The sequence below is a fragment of the Gopherus evgoodei genome, chromosome 17 (assembly GCF_007399415.2).
Source record: "Gopherus evgoodei ecotype Sinaloan lineage chromosome 17, rGopEvg1_v1.p, whole genome shotgun sequence".
Lineage (NCBI taxonomy): Eukaryota > Metazoa > Chordata > Testudines > Testudinidae > Gopherus > Gopherus evgoodei.
In genome coordinates this window covers 2,951,614-2,970,601 of record NC_044338.1, presented here as the reverse complement: position 1 = coordinate 2,970,601, position 18,988 = coordinate 2,951,614, and the positions used below count along the sequence as shown (strand labels likewise).

Here is an 18,988-nt window from a genome sequence, read left to right as displayed (position 1 = left end):
CAGCTGTCTATAGTACCTCTTGTAACAGCTGCAAGTCAGCTACAACTCCCTGGGCTACTTCCCCATGGCCTCCTCCAAACACCTTCTTTATCCTCACCACAGGACCTTCCTCCTGGTGCCTGATAACGCTTGTACTCCTTAGTCCTCCAGCAGCACAGCCTCTCAGTCTCAGCTCCTTGTGCCTCTTGCTCCCAGCTCCTCACACGCACTTCCTCTCCTCTGGCTCCTTCCCGCCTGACTGGAGTGAGCTCCTTTTTAAACCCAGGTGCCCTGATTAGCCTGCCTTGATTGGCTGCAGGTGTTCTAATCAACCTGTCTGCCTTAATTGGTTATAGCAAGTTCTTGAATACTCTAGTGCAAACCCTGCTCTGGTCACTCAGGGAACACAAAACTACTCATCCAGTGACCAGTATATCTGCACTCTACCAGACTCCTGTACCCCACTGGCATGGGTCTGTCACACCATTCATTATGTTTCAAAAAATGATTCCTATAATTGCAGGGTTAAATACACAACACACTGGAAGTCAGTTTTAAACTTTAAAGTGCACTCTACATTTAAACCATCTGTAGACAAGATCTGAGATGCAATTCAGTAATGTATGGTGATCTGCAATGGTGTTTTGCCAACTTGATTTCTTGTAATATTTCCTGCACTCTCAGGCTTGTCTTTTTATCTGCTGATGGTACCAGATGGCTTTCCTCCAAAGGGGAAATGATACTCAACAGACACAAGTCTCACCAGTGAAAGGAGAGCATTCTTCCCCTTTAACCTGACAGCAAAGCTGAAGAGGCTGAGAATAGGGAGGGGGGTGGAGACTAGTTCTGGTTAACAATGGGGATTTGAAGGAGATCACCTTTAGAAGGGGAGAACCACTACACTACACCACACCAAAATGCAGACCCCAGGGACATCAAGAAGTCTGTTACAATGGCCAATGAAATTCAGTGGCCAACGTTATGCTGGAAGATTGACTAGATCAATGGTTCTCTGCCAGGGGGCCATGAGCCAGTTTAATGGGTCCATGGAGTCCCGCAGCAGAAGCCCTGGTGCTCTCCATGGGGCTGAAACCTGGAGTCTCGAGCCCTGATGCCCTCGTGTGGCAGAAGCCCCCGCCCCTGGCTGAAGCCCCATTCACCCAGTCCCGCAGGGCTAAAGCCCCAAACCCCAACCCTGCCCAAAGGATGAAATCTGGAGCCTATAGGCCCCCCCGGCCAGCTCTGTGGCTGAGGCCCCAAACCCCACCTTGCTGAAGCCCTGAGGCTCAGCCCTGCAGGGTAAAAGCCCCCGACCCCCCATGTCTGCAGCCAGGAGCCCCAAGCCCCCCCACTCTGGCATCTGAAGCTAGGAGCCTCCTTCACCCCCACCCCAAGCCCTGGAGTTTTTAGATCATGGAGCGGGGCTCAGAAAGAAAAGATTGAGACTAGACTAGACTGGATTAGATGATCATCATCACCTCTGGCCTTAAAAATCTAAAGACTCAGCTAATAGTTTTGCTGGCAAAAAAGTGAAAGACACTGAAACAGGATCCTTCGCCCTCTTAGATTCTGTTTTGAAGTCAGCTAATTTTCAGCTGGCTTCATGTAAGCAATAAAGTAACAATAAAGTTAAATTATGAATGTCAATTTTAGGAATATACTAATATTTCTAACCCAACATTTTCTATATCCCATCAGAAGTGTTTACAGTGAAGCAGATCAAGATATCGAGTTCACAACAACAGAATGAGACTGCTATGAGGAAGTTTCTAACATGAAGAATGCAATGACATCTCATCAAAATCTTGCCCTTGACTATAAAAATTATTCAGGTTTCTTCGCCACAAAGTTGAGTGCCCTGACACTGACTCCCTAGCTTTCAGTTTCCCTGCCTTCCCCAACCTTCACTGCCAGAGACTCTGAACACCCAGACTCTCTACCTCAGCAGCAGCCAGGCTGGAAGGCTCTTGTCAATTTCACTTCCCTGAAATTAACAGAAGTCTTCAAGGTGGGCAGTTGAGAAGCAGAAAAATCTCAGTTCTGTTTTCCTATAAATCCCTTCCCATGAAAATTTTTGCAGTTCACTTTTCACCCTCATTCAGGATGAACATTTTAATAAAATATGAAATTTCTTGCTAGAAAGGGTTTCCGTTTTCCAGTCAGCTCTGATTATTTGTATCTCCAGAAAAACAGGGGATGGATTCAGAAACCATTATTTCAATATAGCTCCATAAGTGTATATAATGCCATCCCAAAGGCATGAATGAGGCTGGCATTTCCAAAGATGCCTTAAGAGACTTCGGTGCCCAAATCTGATTGCACTGCAGTGGGAGTTACACACCTAGCTTCCTTGGACTCCTTTGCAAACCCCAGCAATAGACTGGAGGAAAAGGACAATGATCTCAGCAGCAGTCCTTTGGATGGGCTGGACAAAAGTTTGTTTCACCCTCCTCTAAGAGACTTTCCTCTAATAGAAAATCTGTTAAGTCCTTTGGGGCTAAACACACAACCACTGATGTATAATAGGCATCAGAAAAATACAAGATATTTAAAGATCCAAGAACATTCTTTAAACAATGTACATTATTTATACTGGCTTCAGAGTAGCAGCCGTGTTAGCTTGTATCCACCAAAAGAACAGGAGTACTTGTGGCACCTTAGAGACTAACACATTTATTTGAGCATAAGCTTTTGTAGGCTACAGCCCACTTATTCGGATGCTGGGAATTTATACTGGGAATTCAGAATTACTCTACTAGAGACTGTTCTAAACCCATTCCCAGCACTTTCTCAATGAATAAATAATAAAATACTTGCAAAACCCAGTTTTCAAAGCCACCCCACCTCTGCAATAACTTATCAGCCAGAGTTGTGATGAGTTTTAAAACAGGGCAACCCCATGGTAAAGAAAACTACAATAATGCAATATCCTGCTAAATTCTCACAGATGCACCAACTAACCCCCATACCTGAAACTTTGTCTTAATTTCATGCTAGCTGAAGTTAAATAAATATGAATACATGGTAAGAGGATTGTAAACTCTTTACTGTTTTGCACTAAAATGTTTTTCAGCCCACATAACAGAAATATAAATGCACAAGGGGTCTTCTTTCCTGTCAATTAATAGTGTTCACGTACATTATGCACACACACAGTATATCAACTATTACAACTGCTACTGTCCTGTTTGATGAGAGGTGAGACTGCTCCCTAAAATAGCAAATACCTACAAAATACAAAGTAATTATAGAAGACATCAATGTAAAGAGTTGCCTCGTTCATGAAGAAAATGAGACTGGGTAGCTGCACCACCACATATTTTAAGCATTGGACAAATCACTCCTTAGTACACAAAGCTGACAGTTAGATATTCATTTCATTAAAATGCTGTGCTGAGGTGGTAAGTAAATGCCTTGATGTTACTCAAAACAGGCTTTTAAATTGCTACAGACTGACTGATGGGTACTTCACAGTAAGACACTAATAAGATGTAAAACTACAAACAGGGGAGGCAAATTTTATAAAGCATCTATTCAGCATAAACTCTGAATACTGAACTCAGTGGGGAAGGCTCCTTTAAAAAATAAAACAGGTTTTTCAAAACTTGTAAGCAAAAGTGATACTGCAGAACAAAGCAGTTACTGACTCTGCTCAAGATGTGCTTCTGCTTTATTAGAGCTCACCCATGTCAAAGACTTGCAATAATTGTTAGGCTCCTAATTTCAATAAAAACCTTGGGGGACAAAGCTGTTCTAGTTAAGAATCGGAGTTCAAAAGAATGCTGGAAGCAAATCAAATGTGCATCTTTTTCTTGTTTATTTCAGAAACAGGCAACCAGATGCACAAACACACACGCAGCTTTTTAACTTTCCTTGATGTATGGTTAAATACACACACACACACACACACACACACACACACACACACACACACACACACACACACACACGTAGTACTGTTTCTAGGTTAAAGCACAGAACTGGGAGTCAGAGCTGGGCTTTATTCCCAGCTCTGCGCTCTCTGTTCTTGGGCAACTCACTCCCCCCTTTGTGCCGAATTTCCCTTTTCTGTATCAGAACATTTACCTACTTCCAACAGGTGCACTGGAGGGTTAGTTTCTTTAATATCTGCAGTTATTTCTAAATGTAATGTCTTTTTAAACATTTAGCCTTTTGATTTAAAAGAACCACAACATTTGGCTAGTTATTACTCTCTTTTATGCCTTAAACAATTTGGTTATTTCACATGAAAAACAACCAAGTTATTTATTTTTGAAAAGTTGTAACTTGGCATCCTTAAGACGACTTCTATATAAAAAAAACAAATTTGGGAAGGCCGTTCTACCTAGATCTAAAGCAAAAACTATTTTGGGGTTCTTAACCTAGACTTTAATGATCATTTGTCCATGTCATAAATTCATTAATTCAACATGATAGTCTCCATTCAAAAGAGTGTTTGAACTACAATAAAGAGTAGTGCATAGGTCAAGAATGAAGGGTAGGCGTAAGGCAGAGGATGTGCGCATGACCGGAACAAAACAAGGGATAAACGCAAATCAGAAATATGGTATATTGATACCACTGAAGTGGGAAGGACGAAACCTGAATTAGCAGTGTGCTCCAGGTCTAGATGCATTCTGTTGAAAAGTCTGCACAGTTAAGCCTACATTACAGCCAATGTTATTAGCTGCCAAACTTTCTTTGTGTATTTCATTTTAGATCATAGCAGGGTATCAAATTAGCACAACAATCACAATATTTAGAACAGTTTGTAGCTGGAGCTCGTGTTTGAAAAGCAAACCAGCCATTAGGAAAACATTCAAGAAAAAATATGTTTAATAACTTTCTTTTCAGAATGCAACCAATGTAACTGGTACTATGAACTGTTGGTTGGGTAGTAGCTTATGCTTTCTTTAGGTGGCTGTTGTTGCTGCTGTTTTTAATAGCACATAGTATGCTCTGACAGATATGAACTTAAGGGAGGCCCACAGCCAATTTTGACTTCTTATTTCTCCCTGTACCTTGCTATTGCAAGAGATCCTCCTGGGGGAATAGGAAATGGATGAACAAAGCAGACAAAACAATTGAAACCTAGAACGCTCCACTGATTCACTATATTTGAGCTAGCTAACATGTCTCCACGGGGGTAGGAAAGGGTCTGACTACAGTATTGGGCTAGCCGTTACAGCTCACTGAATGACTGCTTGGCACAATTAATATGCAGCCTATATTAGGAATAACCTATGTCACTACACAGACAAGTTCCACAAAATTCACCTAAATTATCTCAGAATGCCAAGTGCCAATACTAGATTTAACTTAAAAAAAAAAAAAAGATAAATGAAGAAACTTCATGGTGAAGCTTGTAGCATAAAAGCCAAGTCGAAGATTTCAGGTTTTTTAAAATATGCCAGCTCTTATGTGATTCATATTTTATTTGTAAAATTCCCAACTTATGTGACTTATTCAAGGGACAATGGTAACTCTAATGTCAAGGGATTTGCTGGATCATACCATCACAGTCATGTTAGTAACAATCAGCTCCTAAAAAGAAATACAAATTCAAAACCCAGGGTGATGCACCGTCTTTAACTCTGCCTGTTCTCAGAGTATTACAGCTCAGCTGGACCTACCACCACACAGGTCCAAGACCCATAATATATCTAGACATGATAGCCCAAAGCAGGATTGGATGTTGACCTTAATGCAGAATATCATTGCAGAAAATATTTGAGATGAACACGTTTCACCATAATTACTCCTAATCATCAGCCTAGCAAACTAATACCAGTTAGTCAAAGCTGGTATTCTCTTTAATTCTGTGTTGAAATACATGCACGTCTTCCCTAATTTGACTTTTTCTCTAGAAGTAGTCTTAAGGATGCCAAGTTACGAATTTTCAAAGATAAATACCTAGGCTGTTTTTCATGTGAAATAACACAATTGATTAAGTCAGAAAAGAGAGTAATAACTAGCCAAATATTGTTGTCTTTTTAAATCAAAAGTTTCAAATTATTATGGTTAAGTCACAGGTCTTCAAAATGGCCCTTACACATTAACATTCTTACAGAGCCTTAACTCTGGTGGCAGGATCATGTGCATAAGTGTATCACCAATCCACACAGCTAACAAGACAGCTAGAAAGAAACCACAAATTTGGTTTTAGAAAGCTAATGCTTTCAGATAACCATAGTGATTAATTACAATGATTAAAGAACACATGTTAACCTCTTAAATCTCATTGATTTAAGCTCTATGCAGAGTCAATGTCTGGCACAAATAGCATGTTCTATATAATAAACCTTTTTCTTTATAAAGGGTGCTTTTTGGATCCTTATGTTTTTGAAGAAACTTCAATATTAAGTACGTATGGATGAAAGGCAATCCGATGGTAATTTTATTCTAATAAACCTCAAACTCCATTTTTTAAGGGGAAAACGCTTTTAAATACTGGAGTGATTGGCTGATATCCGTGTGCTTTCATTTCAGTTATTTATAAATAATGAGAGCATCTCTCTCCACTGCATGCAAGCTTTAAACTTTCCCAAAATCTCAAAGTATTTCAAAGACTGGCTTATATAGTTATAGAATTACATTCATATGAGTTATGAAGCTTTTTTCTGAAAAAACATGACTTTTATCATCTATTAAGTAATATTTGCGCTGGCTTGGTAGCCTTGTGGATAACTATTATGAGATACACCTGCGAGTGCTGGAGAGACAGCCCCTTTGAGTATGTCCACACTGCTATCAGACACACACTGCTGGCCCACACCACCTAAGACAGGCTCATGGGGCTTGGGCTAATGGTTGTTTAATTGTGGTGTAGACGTTCCCAAGCTCTGGAACCCTCTCACATCGCAGGGTCTTAGAGCTCAGGCTCCAGCCCAAGCCTGAATATCTACAAAACAATTCAACAGCCCCTTAGCCTGGAGCCCTGAAAGCCCAAGTCGGCTGGCATGGGCCAGCTGCGGGTTTTTAATTGCAGTGTAGACATACCGTTTGAGGAGAAGTGTCTCGTGTCATTCTGACACAGCCCCTTTAGCTGATAGTGGAGCACCATTTATAGGCTCTTAAAAGAAGCCCATGGAGTCAATACACATAATCCCAGCTAAAGGAAGGACATAGGGACAGATGAGGGTAATCAAGAAAATCTGGAGGATAGTCTGGTTTGAAATTCCCTAAGAAAATAAAATCAGCAAGGATAAATACGTTCAGAAACTGGAAACATTTTGAATTATCGTGTACCTTTAGACAAACTATGCCAATCTCAGTGTGCCAGACACCCACTCTCCCTTCATTTAAATCACTCCCCTGAAGGCCCCCAAACAAAAGACAAACTTATGTATGAGTTTATCAACTTACTATTCCAAATCCCCTTCTGCATCCAGTCTTATCTTTCAGACTAAGCTCATGGAGCAGGGGACCATGTATGTGTATTTTATACTGCACCGGGCACACCAGCAGCGCTTAATAAATAGTAAAATGATGGTGGTAAAGAATTATGTATGCATTCTTGCTAAGTTTTAAAAAGCATAAGCTTTAACAAGTGTCCAGAACACCTCGTCACTTCCGACCTCCTCCTTCATGCAAGCTAGCCCAAATTCATAAGATTTGCAACCTCAGAACTACAGTATCTTCATTTGTGTTATATGCCATCTGTGAACACCAGGAAAGCGAGAATCAATTTGGATTCCTGCCTAACACCTGAAATGAAGAGTCTAAAGAAATTCTCACTCAAGAGTCTAAATTCACTAAGCATAAATATGCTGTCTATAGCTTGAGGAGGAAAGTGTATAAATGCAGATGATTGAATGTTACACAAGGTCCTCTCCAAAACTAGTCTTTTTGGACATTCAAAATTCTGCTTTGAGAGGCTATTTACGACACACAGAAGCAAAGGTAATCGTTTTAGCCCCTCTCATCAGTTACTCGTAGGATGAATAAGTATCCTTTATCCGAGTCGGCCAATTTGTATGTGTCATTCAAATTGCACATGGGAAGAGGAAGACACAAACTGATGGGTAGTTTTTTCCCTCAAGTACAGTTAAATACCAACAATGCTATACGGCCTCTTGTAGTTAATGCCCAGCACACAGACATTTTAACCTAGTTTTCTGAATCCCTTCTCACTGTCTGCCTTCCAGTTCAGTAGACAATGTAGCGTGGCCTTGTATTAGAAGCACACAGTAAGTTTGTGGCTAATAAAATTACATCACATCAGAAACTTATATGGGAAAATATTCCAGATTAATTGCATTTACTATAGCTGGTTTCTTTCAGTCTTTGCGGATTCCTTCATAACTATCTAAGGAAAGAAAATGACAATATAAGAAGTTGCTTTGGTTAAAAAAAACTGTATCAAAGTTAGGACAACAGCATGACAAAGATAAATGGGCCTCATACTGTTACAGTAACTGAATGAGGTTATATTGCCTTCAAATTAAATCACAATGTAAAGAACTTTACTCAGCAGCAGCTTTAAAAAAAATGTACACCACTCTACTTAAGCAAGCTTCAAACTGTGGTCCAGAAAGCCTGCAATCACCTGATGCTGGCTCATGGCTTCTCCTCCTTTCCATCTGCTTCTATGGACAGCCTGAGTGGGAACAAGAGGCCAGATTAGGAGTCTTGCTACCTAAGAGAATGGAAAGGAACAGGGCTGCATGCTAACGGCATGTCTACACTCACCGATAGATTGGTACTGCTGCAATCAACGCAGCGAGTATTGATTTAGCGGGTCTGGTGAAGACACGCTAGATTGATGGGAGAGCACTCTCCCATTGATTTGTGTACTCCACCTCCCCAAGAAGCATAAGGGAAGTCAACAGAAGACACTCTCCTGTTGACACAGTGCCGTGTAGCCACTGTGGTAAGTGGATCTAACTACGTCGACTTGAGCTACATTATTCACGTAACTGAAGTTGCATAACTTAGATTGATTTACTGCGGCCAGAGTGTAGACCAGCCTTTAGACTAAGCATACACCGAGAGAAAGGAGAAGCAAGCAGCGGAGAAACGCATGCAAAAGAGCAGGAGACAGATGAAAAAGAAAAAGGCCCAGGAGGGGAAATGAAATGAACAGATCATTTTTCCTAAAAGGAAAAAATTTATATCGAAGAAAGTTAAAGCTACGTAAATACTGTACTTCTCTAATGTGACTTTTTCACGTAAACTACTGCTGTAATTCCCACAAATATGTTTTGTGATTGCCATTAGGATCAGGCCTGGGAGGGCAAGGGTCTGCAAGACAATCCCTCCAAGATCTGGCCACATGACAAAAAAGTTTGAAAATCTTTAGTTTCATGCAGATTGTTCATTACTGCATGTGGCTACTTCAGACTGATCAATAATAGGCCATCAGGAACAAGTTCTGTGGGGACCTGAGAAAGCAATAATAAAACAATATTTAGCACTAACATAGTATGTTAGCTGTGTTTAACACATCGTACAAACATTAACTCATTTATCCTAAACGCCCCTGTGAATTAGTCAAGTATTATTATGCACTGTTTATTATTTATTAATAACATCATTATGAAGTGAGAGTCGATCCCTGTATTTCATTCACTCACATCTTATTCCCCACTCTTTTTCCTTCTGAATACTGAGCATGCTCCTCTTCTATCCACTTTCCTTCTTATTGTTCTGGGGCTTCTCTGTTTCCACCACCACAGAACACAATTAGACCAGAGTCACACTAGCTCCACAGAAATTTTTGGGCACTTGAGAGAATGTGTCCCTCAGCTAAGTTACACAAACTCCTCTTTGATTTCTAGTGTCTATTATTTTGCAAGCTGGATGATAACAGTGGCTCATTCTGAGACCTTGGAGAACTGAAATATCAAAATTAAATAATACATATAGCCTTATAAAACCCTCAAAAAGAAAACCCTATCACGCCGTGCACTTTTATCTAAGCCAGTGCATACTCATACCCCTGTATGTCTCCCCTTGGGAAGGACAGATAATCAAAAGAAAAGAAAGCAGCACAGCCAAAAATCAATGATGCAGTGACCCCAAATGACAATACAGATACATCCCAGCAAGCGCAGATGTATTACGTTTAACACACATCTAGGGAGGGCTTCACTTAGCTCTTCACAGAGTGCAATGTGTGATCTCTCAATATGAAGTTTTGGAAGTCAGAGAAACGATAGACAAAATGGTTTACACCCCAAACAGCATTCATTTAATCCACATAAACTGCAGGTATGTGACCTGAAGAAAACATTCACACACACTCTACACTGCCAGTTTAAAGGAACACATTAGCTCCTTCTCTGCCTATTTAGGGTACAACTCCTGGTCAATGACTGTAGAACTTCCCAGGGCTACATTTTCCAAAGGTAAATGCTGAGCGGACAGGGCTCTCTCCTCTTAGCACAGCACTTTCAAGGAGGTTTCGAAACCCGTTAAATATTGTCCATTCATTATTAGCGAAGCTGCTGCTTTTAGACAGAAAACAGGACTATGAGAAAGATAATGATCTATTTGCTCACCGTGCCAAAAAATGCACTAACAGGTAAAGCGGGACAAACTTGCCTGTTTAACTGTGAGAACCTGAGAGAAGCAAATTTTCACAAGTGAAGTGCACACATTTATCGATTAGTCTTGGAGCCTCTGCAAAAACAGAACAATATTTCATCTAATTTCTGGCCTTCCCCCCTTAACAACTATTGAGATCTTTACATGATTCTCTCCTACCTCAACCCATCCATAGCCCCAAACAACTCATTTACCTGTCCAGAGAGGTGGAAAACTGCCCTTGACCTACAAGTCTGATTTCCTTTTAAAGCTCAGAATCAAAGGAGCCACAGAAATAATGGAATTCCTTCAATTCACAATTGTGAAGGGCTCAGTTGGAGGGCGGAGAACCAGACAAATTCCCCCTAGTCTCTTTGGAAACCCTGTTGCTCTTGAGCCTGCCAGAGCTAAAAGGAGCTGAGGGTTGTATGCATCCAGCACTCTGTGCTGTTAAAGTCATCAATGAAGATTGAGCAGCAGCACTATGGGATGGTACTGCAAGAACCAACTGAACTATGCACACCAGCACTTGCTGCCAAACTAGCATTTGTACCAGCAGACACTGGTCAGCCCTATTCAAGAGTAAGTGCAATCCACATGATGGCACAATCACTTGTGCACCATTGGTAGCCATTTTGCATACTACAGGCATGCCCGGAGTCCGCACAATGGTTGGGATGTCAAAATTTTCCTCCCATTTACAATTCATCTACATAAGTATAATCAAGCAAATCAATTCTCCATTTTGCACTCGCATCATCTTTCCAGAAGAGATAACAAATGTATTACACTACTAAATGTAGTAGATTAATATGCTGCATGAAGGCCTCTGAGTGCTCTGGATTTTGAAAAAAGAAAAAAATCAAGAAAGAAAAAGCTGAATCCACAGAAGAGGCTTTAGAAATTCCAGTGAGTGAACATTCCTAGCAAATTCTTCAAGCACCTGATTAGCGTTTTACTAAATCAAGCTTCAATAGTTTATGCCAACTTGGGAGTGGTTTTTTTCCACATTACTGAATGTTTTAAGCCAATGCCTTTAACATTTACTTCCGTTCAGTCTGAAAGCAACAGAAGCAGTGGGTTTTCCCCACAGAAAACTAAAACAACGGTGTAGCCCTAGAGTATGAAATCAGTAGTATGGTCAAACTGCTATCCCTATGGGTGCTCAAATTCCTGTCCCAGAGTGCCTCAATGAACAACAACTACTCCCTAGAATGATCACAGTGCGGGTTATTTTCACACTGTGGGGAAAGAGTAAAAAAGGTAACATTTAGAAACAAAGCAGGAATTACCATAGAAGAGAGTCCTGTCCCTCCACAAAGTCCTCAGAGAGCCACACTCACAGCACCCCTGAAGGGCAGAAACTTTACTGCATTTCTTGCTGGTTCTCTTCCAGTTTCTACCATCAATCAGATGCCACTGTAGACTGTAAGATCTAGTACTTGCCAATGTGATTTCCCAGGAACGTTTTCAGAGCAAAGAGAACGTTGCCAGGAGTAACCGTTGTCTCCTTTTAGTCTACTCTCATACATAAGAAGAAGGGGTAAAGGATGAGCCTGGACTCTGCTGGGTGAACTATAGCCCATGGATCTGATAATGGCATATGACAGAGACTGGTTAGGGAGACGCACACAGTACTCCTTTAAAAACGTTGTTACATAGCATCTCCCTTGGGAACCACCAGCTCTCCTGATTGTGCCTTGTAGAAGAAGGTAGTTAAATACAGTGGATAACCACGTCAATTCTTAGATAATGTTTTCACTTCTTAGCTCATAGAGCCATACTACAACCAGCCATTACCAGGACTTAAAATAAACATGCAGTAGGCTGAAGTATTTAATATATCAATGACAGGGTCAAAATGGTGCTTCATATTGGCAAGAATTACACAAGGCTGAGCTACAGTACCAATGTTTTCTCAGGAGCTCTGCCACAGTCTTCTCAATTTCATTTTATTTTTTAAATATTTAAGTTCTCTTACTGTCACCTTCATAGTTGATTCAGACACTTGAGCTATCTCTGCCAAATGGCCTGGCATCACAACCTCTCTGCAGCGCACACCCTCAGGAAGCAGGTCCTGAGCATCTCAAAATTCACAGACTTTTGTCAGAAACACATTTGGTATAATTTGCTAGCTCCTTCTGGTTTCTATGGACCATTCACCAGCATCCACAGCTTCTTGGCAGTAATATCACACTAATTACTTTCTTTGATAACAAATATGTTGAAATCCTTTAATATTTTCTATGCCAATATCTATTTTTGAGCTAAGGATTCTCACTTGAAAAGTTCTGAATATCTTGCAAGCTTTTGATTTCTTGCCACTTTTCTTATGCTCTGACACCACATTTCTGCACATGCCTCAGAGTTATCTCTAGTTTGCAACGTGCCCTTCCATGTTCTGCCATGACATTGTTTCCTCTGGGTTTCCAACACATTTCAAATAACTCCTCACTCTATGTAATTTGTTTATACATTTTTGTTTTTAATGTTTTAATTAAAAAAATCCTTATATTTTGCAGTCAGTCCCTGGAAGATGTTCTCTCTAGTTTGGAAGATGTTTCCCTTTTCCCTAGAAGGCTGGAGGGTCGATTGGAAAATGTTTTGAAGAGCATTTTAGTTAATGCAGCTACAGTATTAATTTATATGAAGGTAATAAGAAGAAATTGACTTGTGGTGGATGAATGAGTGGAACTCCCCAGTTCCAAAGTTTCAACTAATTGTAGGACTAAGAGTTAGCTTTAGTTTTAATATCTAAGCCAGCATATTTAGTGGGTGTTGTTGCAACTCTTCCCATATATGCTGTAACAGTTTCTTCCACACTTAAAAAAAACTGCTCTGAAAAAGCAAGCAGAAATCACTACATAGCTGTTGAAGTATTTATTTCCATTTGAATTGGAATTTTAACTGTCGACTTGCATTGCGTTTAACTACTCTGAACAACACGAAGTAAATCTCACACTATGGACGTATGTGAAAATAAAAATCTCAGAGAGCTGTAAGACAACCTGCATTTTTTAAGTGACTATATAAAAAAAGTTATACTTCACGTGAATCCCTAACAGCTATTTCATCTTCATATAACCTTTGAAAGTCTCCAGAAATGTGAGGGCTCATTCAAAATAAATAATATAGTAACAAGCCTGACAATGATTCAGCTCAGCATTTTACATTGGCTGACTGATTACAATGGCCTACGGTGAAGCACAAGTCAGGCAAGAAAGCTACCTGTACTTCATCAACCAAAAAGGGCACCACCTTCTGTAAGACGAACGGCTACCAGGGAAAATTCTATCAAGTACCAAAGTTTACCAAATTCATTTTTAGTTAAAGTATATTTTGAGAACAGATAAACAGCAGCATTTTTATTAACTAGATTTAAAATGCAAACAACTCTCTTAATTCTAAACCTCACATTATCTGTTACAATAAGAGATCACAACTCAACAAAATATCGAGTTGAGTGTCAACTGGGCATATTTTGAGAGAGAGAGAGAAATAATAGCAGCACAGATGTTTCTCCAATTGATCTATTAAATAGGCCTGAAGAACCCTTTAATATTTTATACATTGTAGACACACACACGTACAGGAATACTCTGACCCGCCTTCTGAAAAGGATCATCCTTACTGTGAAATCAGACTGCTATCAAGAATAAAAATCATGAGTCAACAGAAGTTAATCACCACAATGAAACTTTGTCCCAGGAAAGACCAAACTAACAAATACCTCTGTAAGGTGCTTGACCTGATTATTTCTAAAAATGTTCATCAGATGAAACATACAAGATATTTAAGAGGTGCCTTCATTGCACTGTTTTAGGGCCATTTAAAGATCTGGTTGATAATTTCCTCTCTATGCACTTATCAGAAGTGTATTTTAGAGGAACTGTAAGAGGAAATTATTTGCATTTTTTCCAGAAAACGCCAAATTTATAACATTACTTAACACTTGCTTTCTATCCTTATGATATTGGAACAAAAGTTTATTCAGACTAATAGGCACTCCTTGTTCTTCATCATTGCACTCAATTTCAATTAGGGTTCACCTCCAAGATATTAAACCTATTGCACTGTTTCTGTAGAATGTAATAACATTCTTGATTATAAAGGTTAACAGCAAATGGAACTTAAAGGAAAATCATTAGCTTGTGCTTTAGACCGGTGAATTTCTGAATGCCACCAGGGATCCCAAGGGAAATTGTGGCCTGCCCATACTTCATCACCCATCTAAAAACTGTATTTTTAATTTCCTGTAAAAGCTTTTTACATAGTCTTGGCTACAACACAAAATTATCTTTAGGAACAAATCTCAGCCTACAAATGAAAACTTTCCTATGAAATACTGCCCCCTTGTGTCAGCCTATAGTTTACGATGGCTGGGGTGTGGAAACATACTAAGTTATAGAAGTTTGTGTTTCTTTGAAACCCAAGCCTTTTCCACACAAATATAGACTCACAGAATTTACGGTCAGAAGGGACCATCATGGTCATCTTCTAGTCCAACCTCCTACACATTGCAAGCCACAGAACCTCAACAACTCCTGAAATAGACCCCTAACCTCCAGCAGAGTTACTGAAGTCCTCAAATGAGGGTTTAAAGAAAGACTTCAAGTTACAGAGAATTCACCATTTACACTATTTTAAACCTGCAAGTGACCCATGCCCCATGCTACAGAGGAAGGCAAAAACCACCAGGGGAAAATTCCTTCCCAAGCCCAAATATGGCTATCAGTTAGTTAGATCCTGAGCGTGAGATCATATGACTACATCCTGAATGAAAGGAAATGCCTGAAGAGCCACAGCTTTGTGACACTGTTCCATGGGATTTTGCTCCTTTTCACCCTAATGTTTTTGTGTATATTTCCATTTTTAATGCCTGGCAGCACAGCATCATTTTGTACAGAAAAGTGTTAAACATAAACGAGGAATAAATTTCAGTGCGCATGCTGATTAGTTAGATCTCATTTGAATGAGAAAAACAGATTGAATGCGCTTGTTTCAAACTTCCCATATACACACAGTTGAAATCATTGAGTTCCTAGAGCTCTGAGATCATGTAACTTGGTATCTGAGGCAAACTTTCAAAACTACAATTCCCTATGGATGGAGAGTAACAGAGATCATCTACTTTATAAATAGATGAAGTCCTCTATAGCTAGACTGAGAAAAACAGAACTAAGGAGAAGTCTTCAGGCTGCCTTTTTAGTTTTGGTTAAAAAAATAGATTTCAATTTTAGATGTATTTAAGGGTACTAGTAATTCTGGTATGTTGATCTAGTCTTTTCTACACACTTAGCATAGGCAAGTGAAAAGCAGGGTATCATTCTATGTCTCACACTGACAGAAAAAAGAAGAAAGATTTAGTGACATAAGTAGAGCAGAAATCCAAAGGCAAATAGAATAAAAAACAAAAGCTGAATAGGTTCTTTTTGCACATACATTGGTTACGTAGAAGATATTCCACAAGGAATAAACAGTACTGAATACAACAGGTACAGCAGTATACTGCTTCTTACAGTTGGGGGACAGTCCTTGTATATGTCAGCTTTAGGTTGAACACCACAGAATCATCTACAAAGACGGCCGTACGTTCATCCTATCAGACAGGCATATGCTGGTATTGCTAATACAGAAAGATTGTTTTAAAATAACGTATTAAATAAAAATCACAGAGTAAGAAGAGGCACAAAGCCAACAACAAAAACTTACAGAATTGGCTTGTAAAATATCCACAAACATTTTCAACAGCAAAATTTGCTATTGCTGGTGGCAAAGAAACGTTTATAGGTGACCTCAGTGTAACAATTTTGTACCCTGTGTTCTTTCCTATGTAATGTACATTAAAGAGTGTACTTTGTTCATTAGAACCTGGCCACTAATATATTTCAATCTTGTTTGTTTAAAAATCTTCTATCCAAATACTTCATCAGCAAAAACACAATAGGATTATAAACCCATCATTATTTTGGGGAAATCTAAGCAAAAATTGTCCAACTTCCAATGTTCATTAAACTGAAATAAGAAGGAAGTGCAAACACCAAAAAATAACCATTAAAGCATTTTAGTTAAAATATGATTGCAGTTACACACTGAAAGATTCTTCCAATTACAGCACAACTGAGCTGGATATACAGTAGCTGGAAAACCGACCTCATTGCCAAGGAATGGAAGTGTTCAGAACACAAAATAATTCATTTGCTGCCCTGAGAGAATTCTTCCATTTGTCTTTAATTGGTAGTTTCAGCCACAAAACAGCTAAACTCACAAGGAAACTGCTATACTGGTACAGTCTATTTAGCCAACTATCCTATGCCCAGTTGCGCCACATGCTGGATGCTGCAGAGGAAAGTATTAAACCTGTGTAGTGCCCTAGCATCTTGTAGAATATTATGGAGGTGATTTTCTCCCTGACCTCAGCTGAGCTTGTTTTCTATGTTCTGAAGCATGAGGATGAATGGCTCCTGTACTCTTCGTCCTAGGCACTGTAAATGTAGATGCTGTTCTTACTCTTTTACCATAAGAAAAAGAATGGCTCCCCCACAGATTTAAGAAAACCTACTTTCGAAGGTGCTCATGTTCTTTCAGGAACAGCTCTGTTCTTCTGTTGTTCACACTGGACCCACTTTTATATGACCTAAGATTTAAAACAAGAAAGTGAAAAACAATTTTCCCAGAAAATACTTTTCACAAAGCAGAATTTATTGATCTGCTTGTATCAAGGCTGTCGATTAATTGCAGTTAACTCACACGATTAACTCAAAAAAAAATTAATTATTTTAATCACTTAATTGCAGTTTTAAATCACATTGTTAAACAATAGAATACCAGTTGAGATTTATTAAACATTTTTGGATATTCTTCTACATTTTAAAATATATTGATTTCTATTACAACACAGAATACAAAGTGTACAGTGCTCACTATTATTTTTTATTACAAATATTTGCACTGTAAAAATAAGAATGTTTTCAGTTCACCTCACAGAAGTAGTGTAGTGCAATCTCTACCACAAAAATGCAATTTACAAATATAGATTTTTTTTTTACATAACTTCACTCAAAAACAAAACAATGTAAAACTTTAAAGCCTACAAATCCATCCATGGGATTTTTTGCATGGGATTTTTGTAAATGGCACTGCAAGGTATTTATGTGCCAGATATGCTAAACATTTGTATGACCCTTCATGCTTCAGCCACCATTCCAGTGGACGTGCCTCTATGCTGATGACGCTCATTAAAAAAATCACGTGTTAATTAAATTTATGACTGCACTCCTTGGGGGAGAACTGTATGTGTCTGGCTCCATTTTTCCTGCATTCTGCCATATATTTCATGTTATAATAGTCTCGGATGATGACTCAGCACATGTTCATTTTCAGAACACTTTTGCTGCAGATATGACAAAATGCAAGGAGAGTACCAATGTGAGATTTATAAAACTAGCTACAGCACTCAACCCAAGGTTTAAGAATCTGAAGTGCCGTCCAAAATCTGAGAGGGATGAGGTTGGAGCATGCTTTCAGAAGTCTTAAAAGAGCAACACACTGATGTGGAAACTACAAAACTCGAACCACCAAAAAAGAAAATAAACCTTCTGCTGGTGACATCTGACTCAGATGATGAAAACAAACATGCATCGGTCCGCACTGTTTTGGATTGTTATTGAGCAGAACCTGTCATCAGCATGGACGCATGTCCTCTGGAATGGTGGATGTAGCATGAAGGGACATGTGAATCTTTAGTGCATCTGGTATGTAAATATCTTGTGACGCTGGCTGCAACAGTGCCATGCGAAAGCCCGTTCTCACGTTCAGGTGGCATTTTGAACAAGAAGAAGGCAGCATTGTCTCCTGCAAATGCAAACAAACTAGTTTGCCTGAGCAACTGTCTGAACAAGAAATAGGAATGAGTGGACTTGTAGGCTCCAAAGTTTTACACAGTTTTGTTTCTGAATGAAGTTGTTTTTGGTACATAATTCTACATTTGTAAGTTCAACTTTCATAATAAAGAGAGTGCACTACAGTACTTGCATTAGGTGAATTGAAAAATACTATTTCTTTTGTTTTTTACAGTGCAAAATAACTACAAAGTGAGCACTGTACACTTTGTATTCTGTGTTGTAACTGAAATCATTATATTTGAAACTGTAGAAAACACCCAACAACATTGAAGTGGTATTCTATTATTAAGAGTGCGATTAATGATCACTAATTTTTTTAATTGCTTGACAGACCTAGCTTGTATGTTAAATTCGTTTTTTTCTAAATCACCAAATGGAAAAAAGTGTCAGTGTCATTAAAATACTTTTTTTTTAAACGGATAGACTAAACCATAGAAAATGGATTGATGTGTTTTACCCTACCTATACATACGTGTGTGTGTGTGTGTGTGTGTGTACATAGATACACACGCGCAGTTTTCCAAGGGCAAAGTGGAACCCAACTCTACACTAGAGAGAGGCTATAATAAATCAGTACA

The 18,988-nt window shown here is 39.2% G+C and overlaps 1 protein-coding gene across 4 annotated transcripts in view; it reads right to left on the bottom strand.

Annotated features, from left to right (window-relative positions):
* The window catches only part of GOSR1 (golgi SNAP receptor complex member 1), a 99,816-nt gene that overhangs the window by 71,124 nt on the left and 9,704 nt on the right, over window positions 1–18,988 (bottom strand). For all 4 annotated transcript variants that reach the window (XM_030536229.1, XM_030536230.1, XM_030536231.1 and 1 more), the window contains exon 6: window positions 17,069–17,143. In XM_030536229.1, coding sequence (XP_030392089.1) covers window positions 17,069–17,143 — 75 coding nt within the window. The remainder of the gene's footprint in view (window positions 1–17,068; window positions 17,144–18,988) is intronic.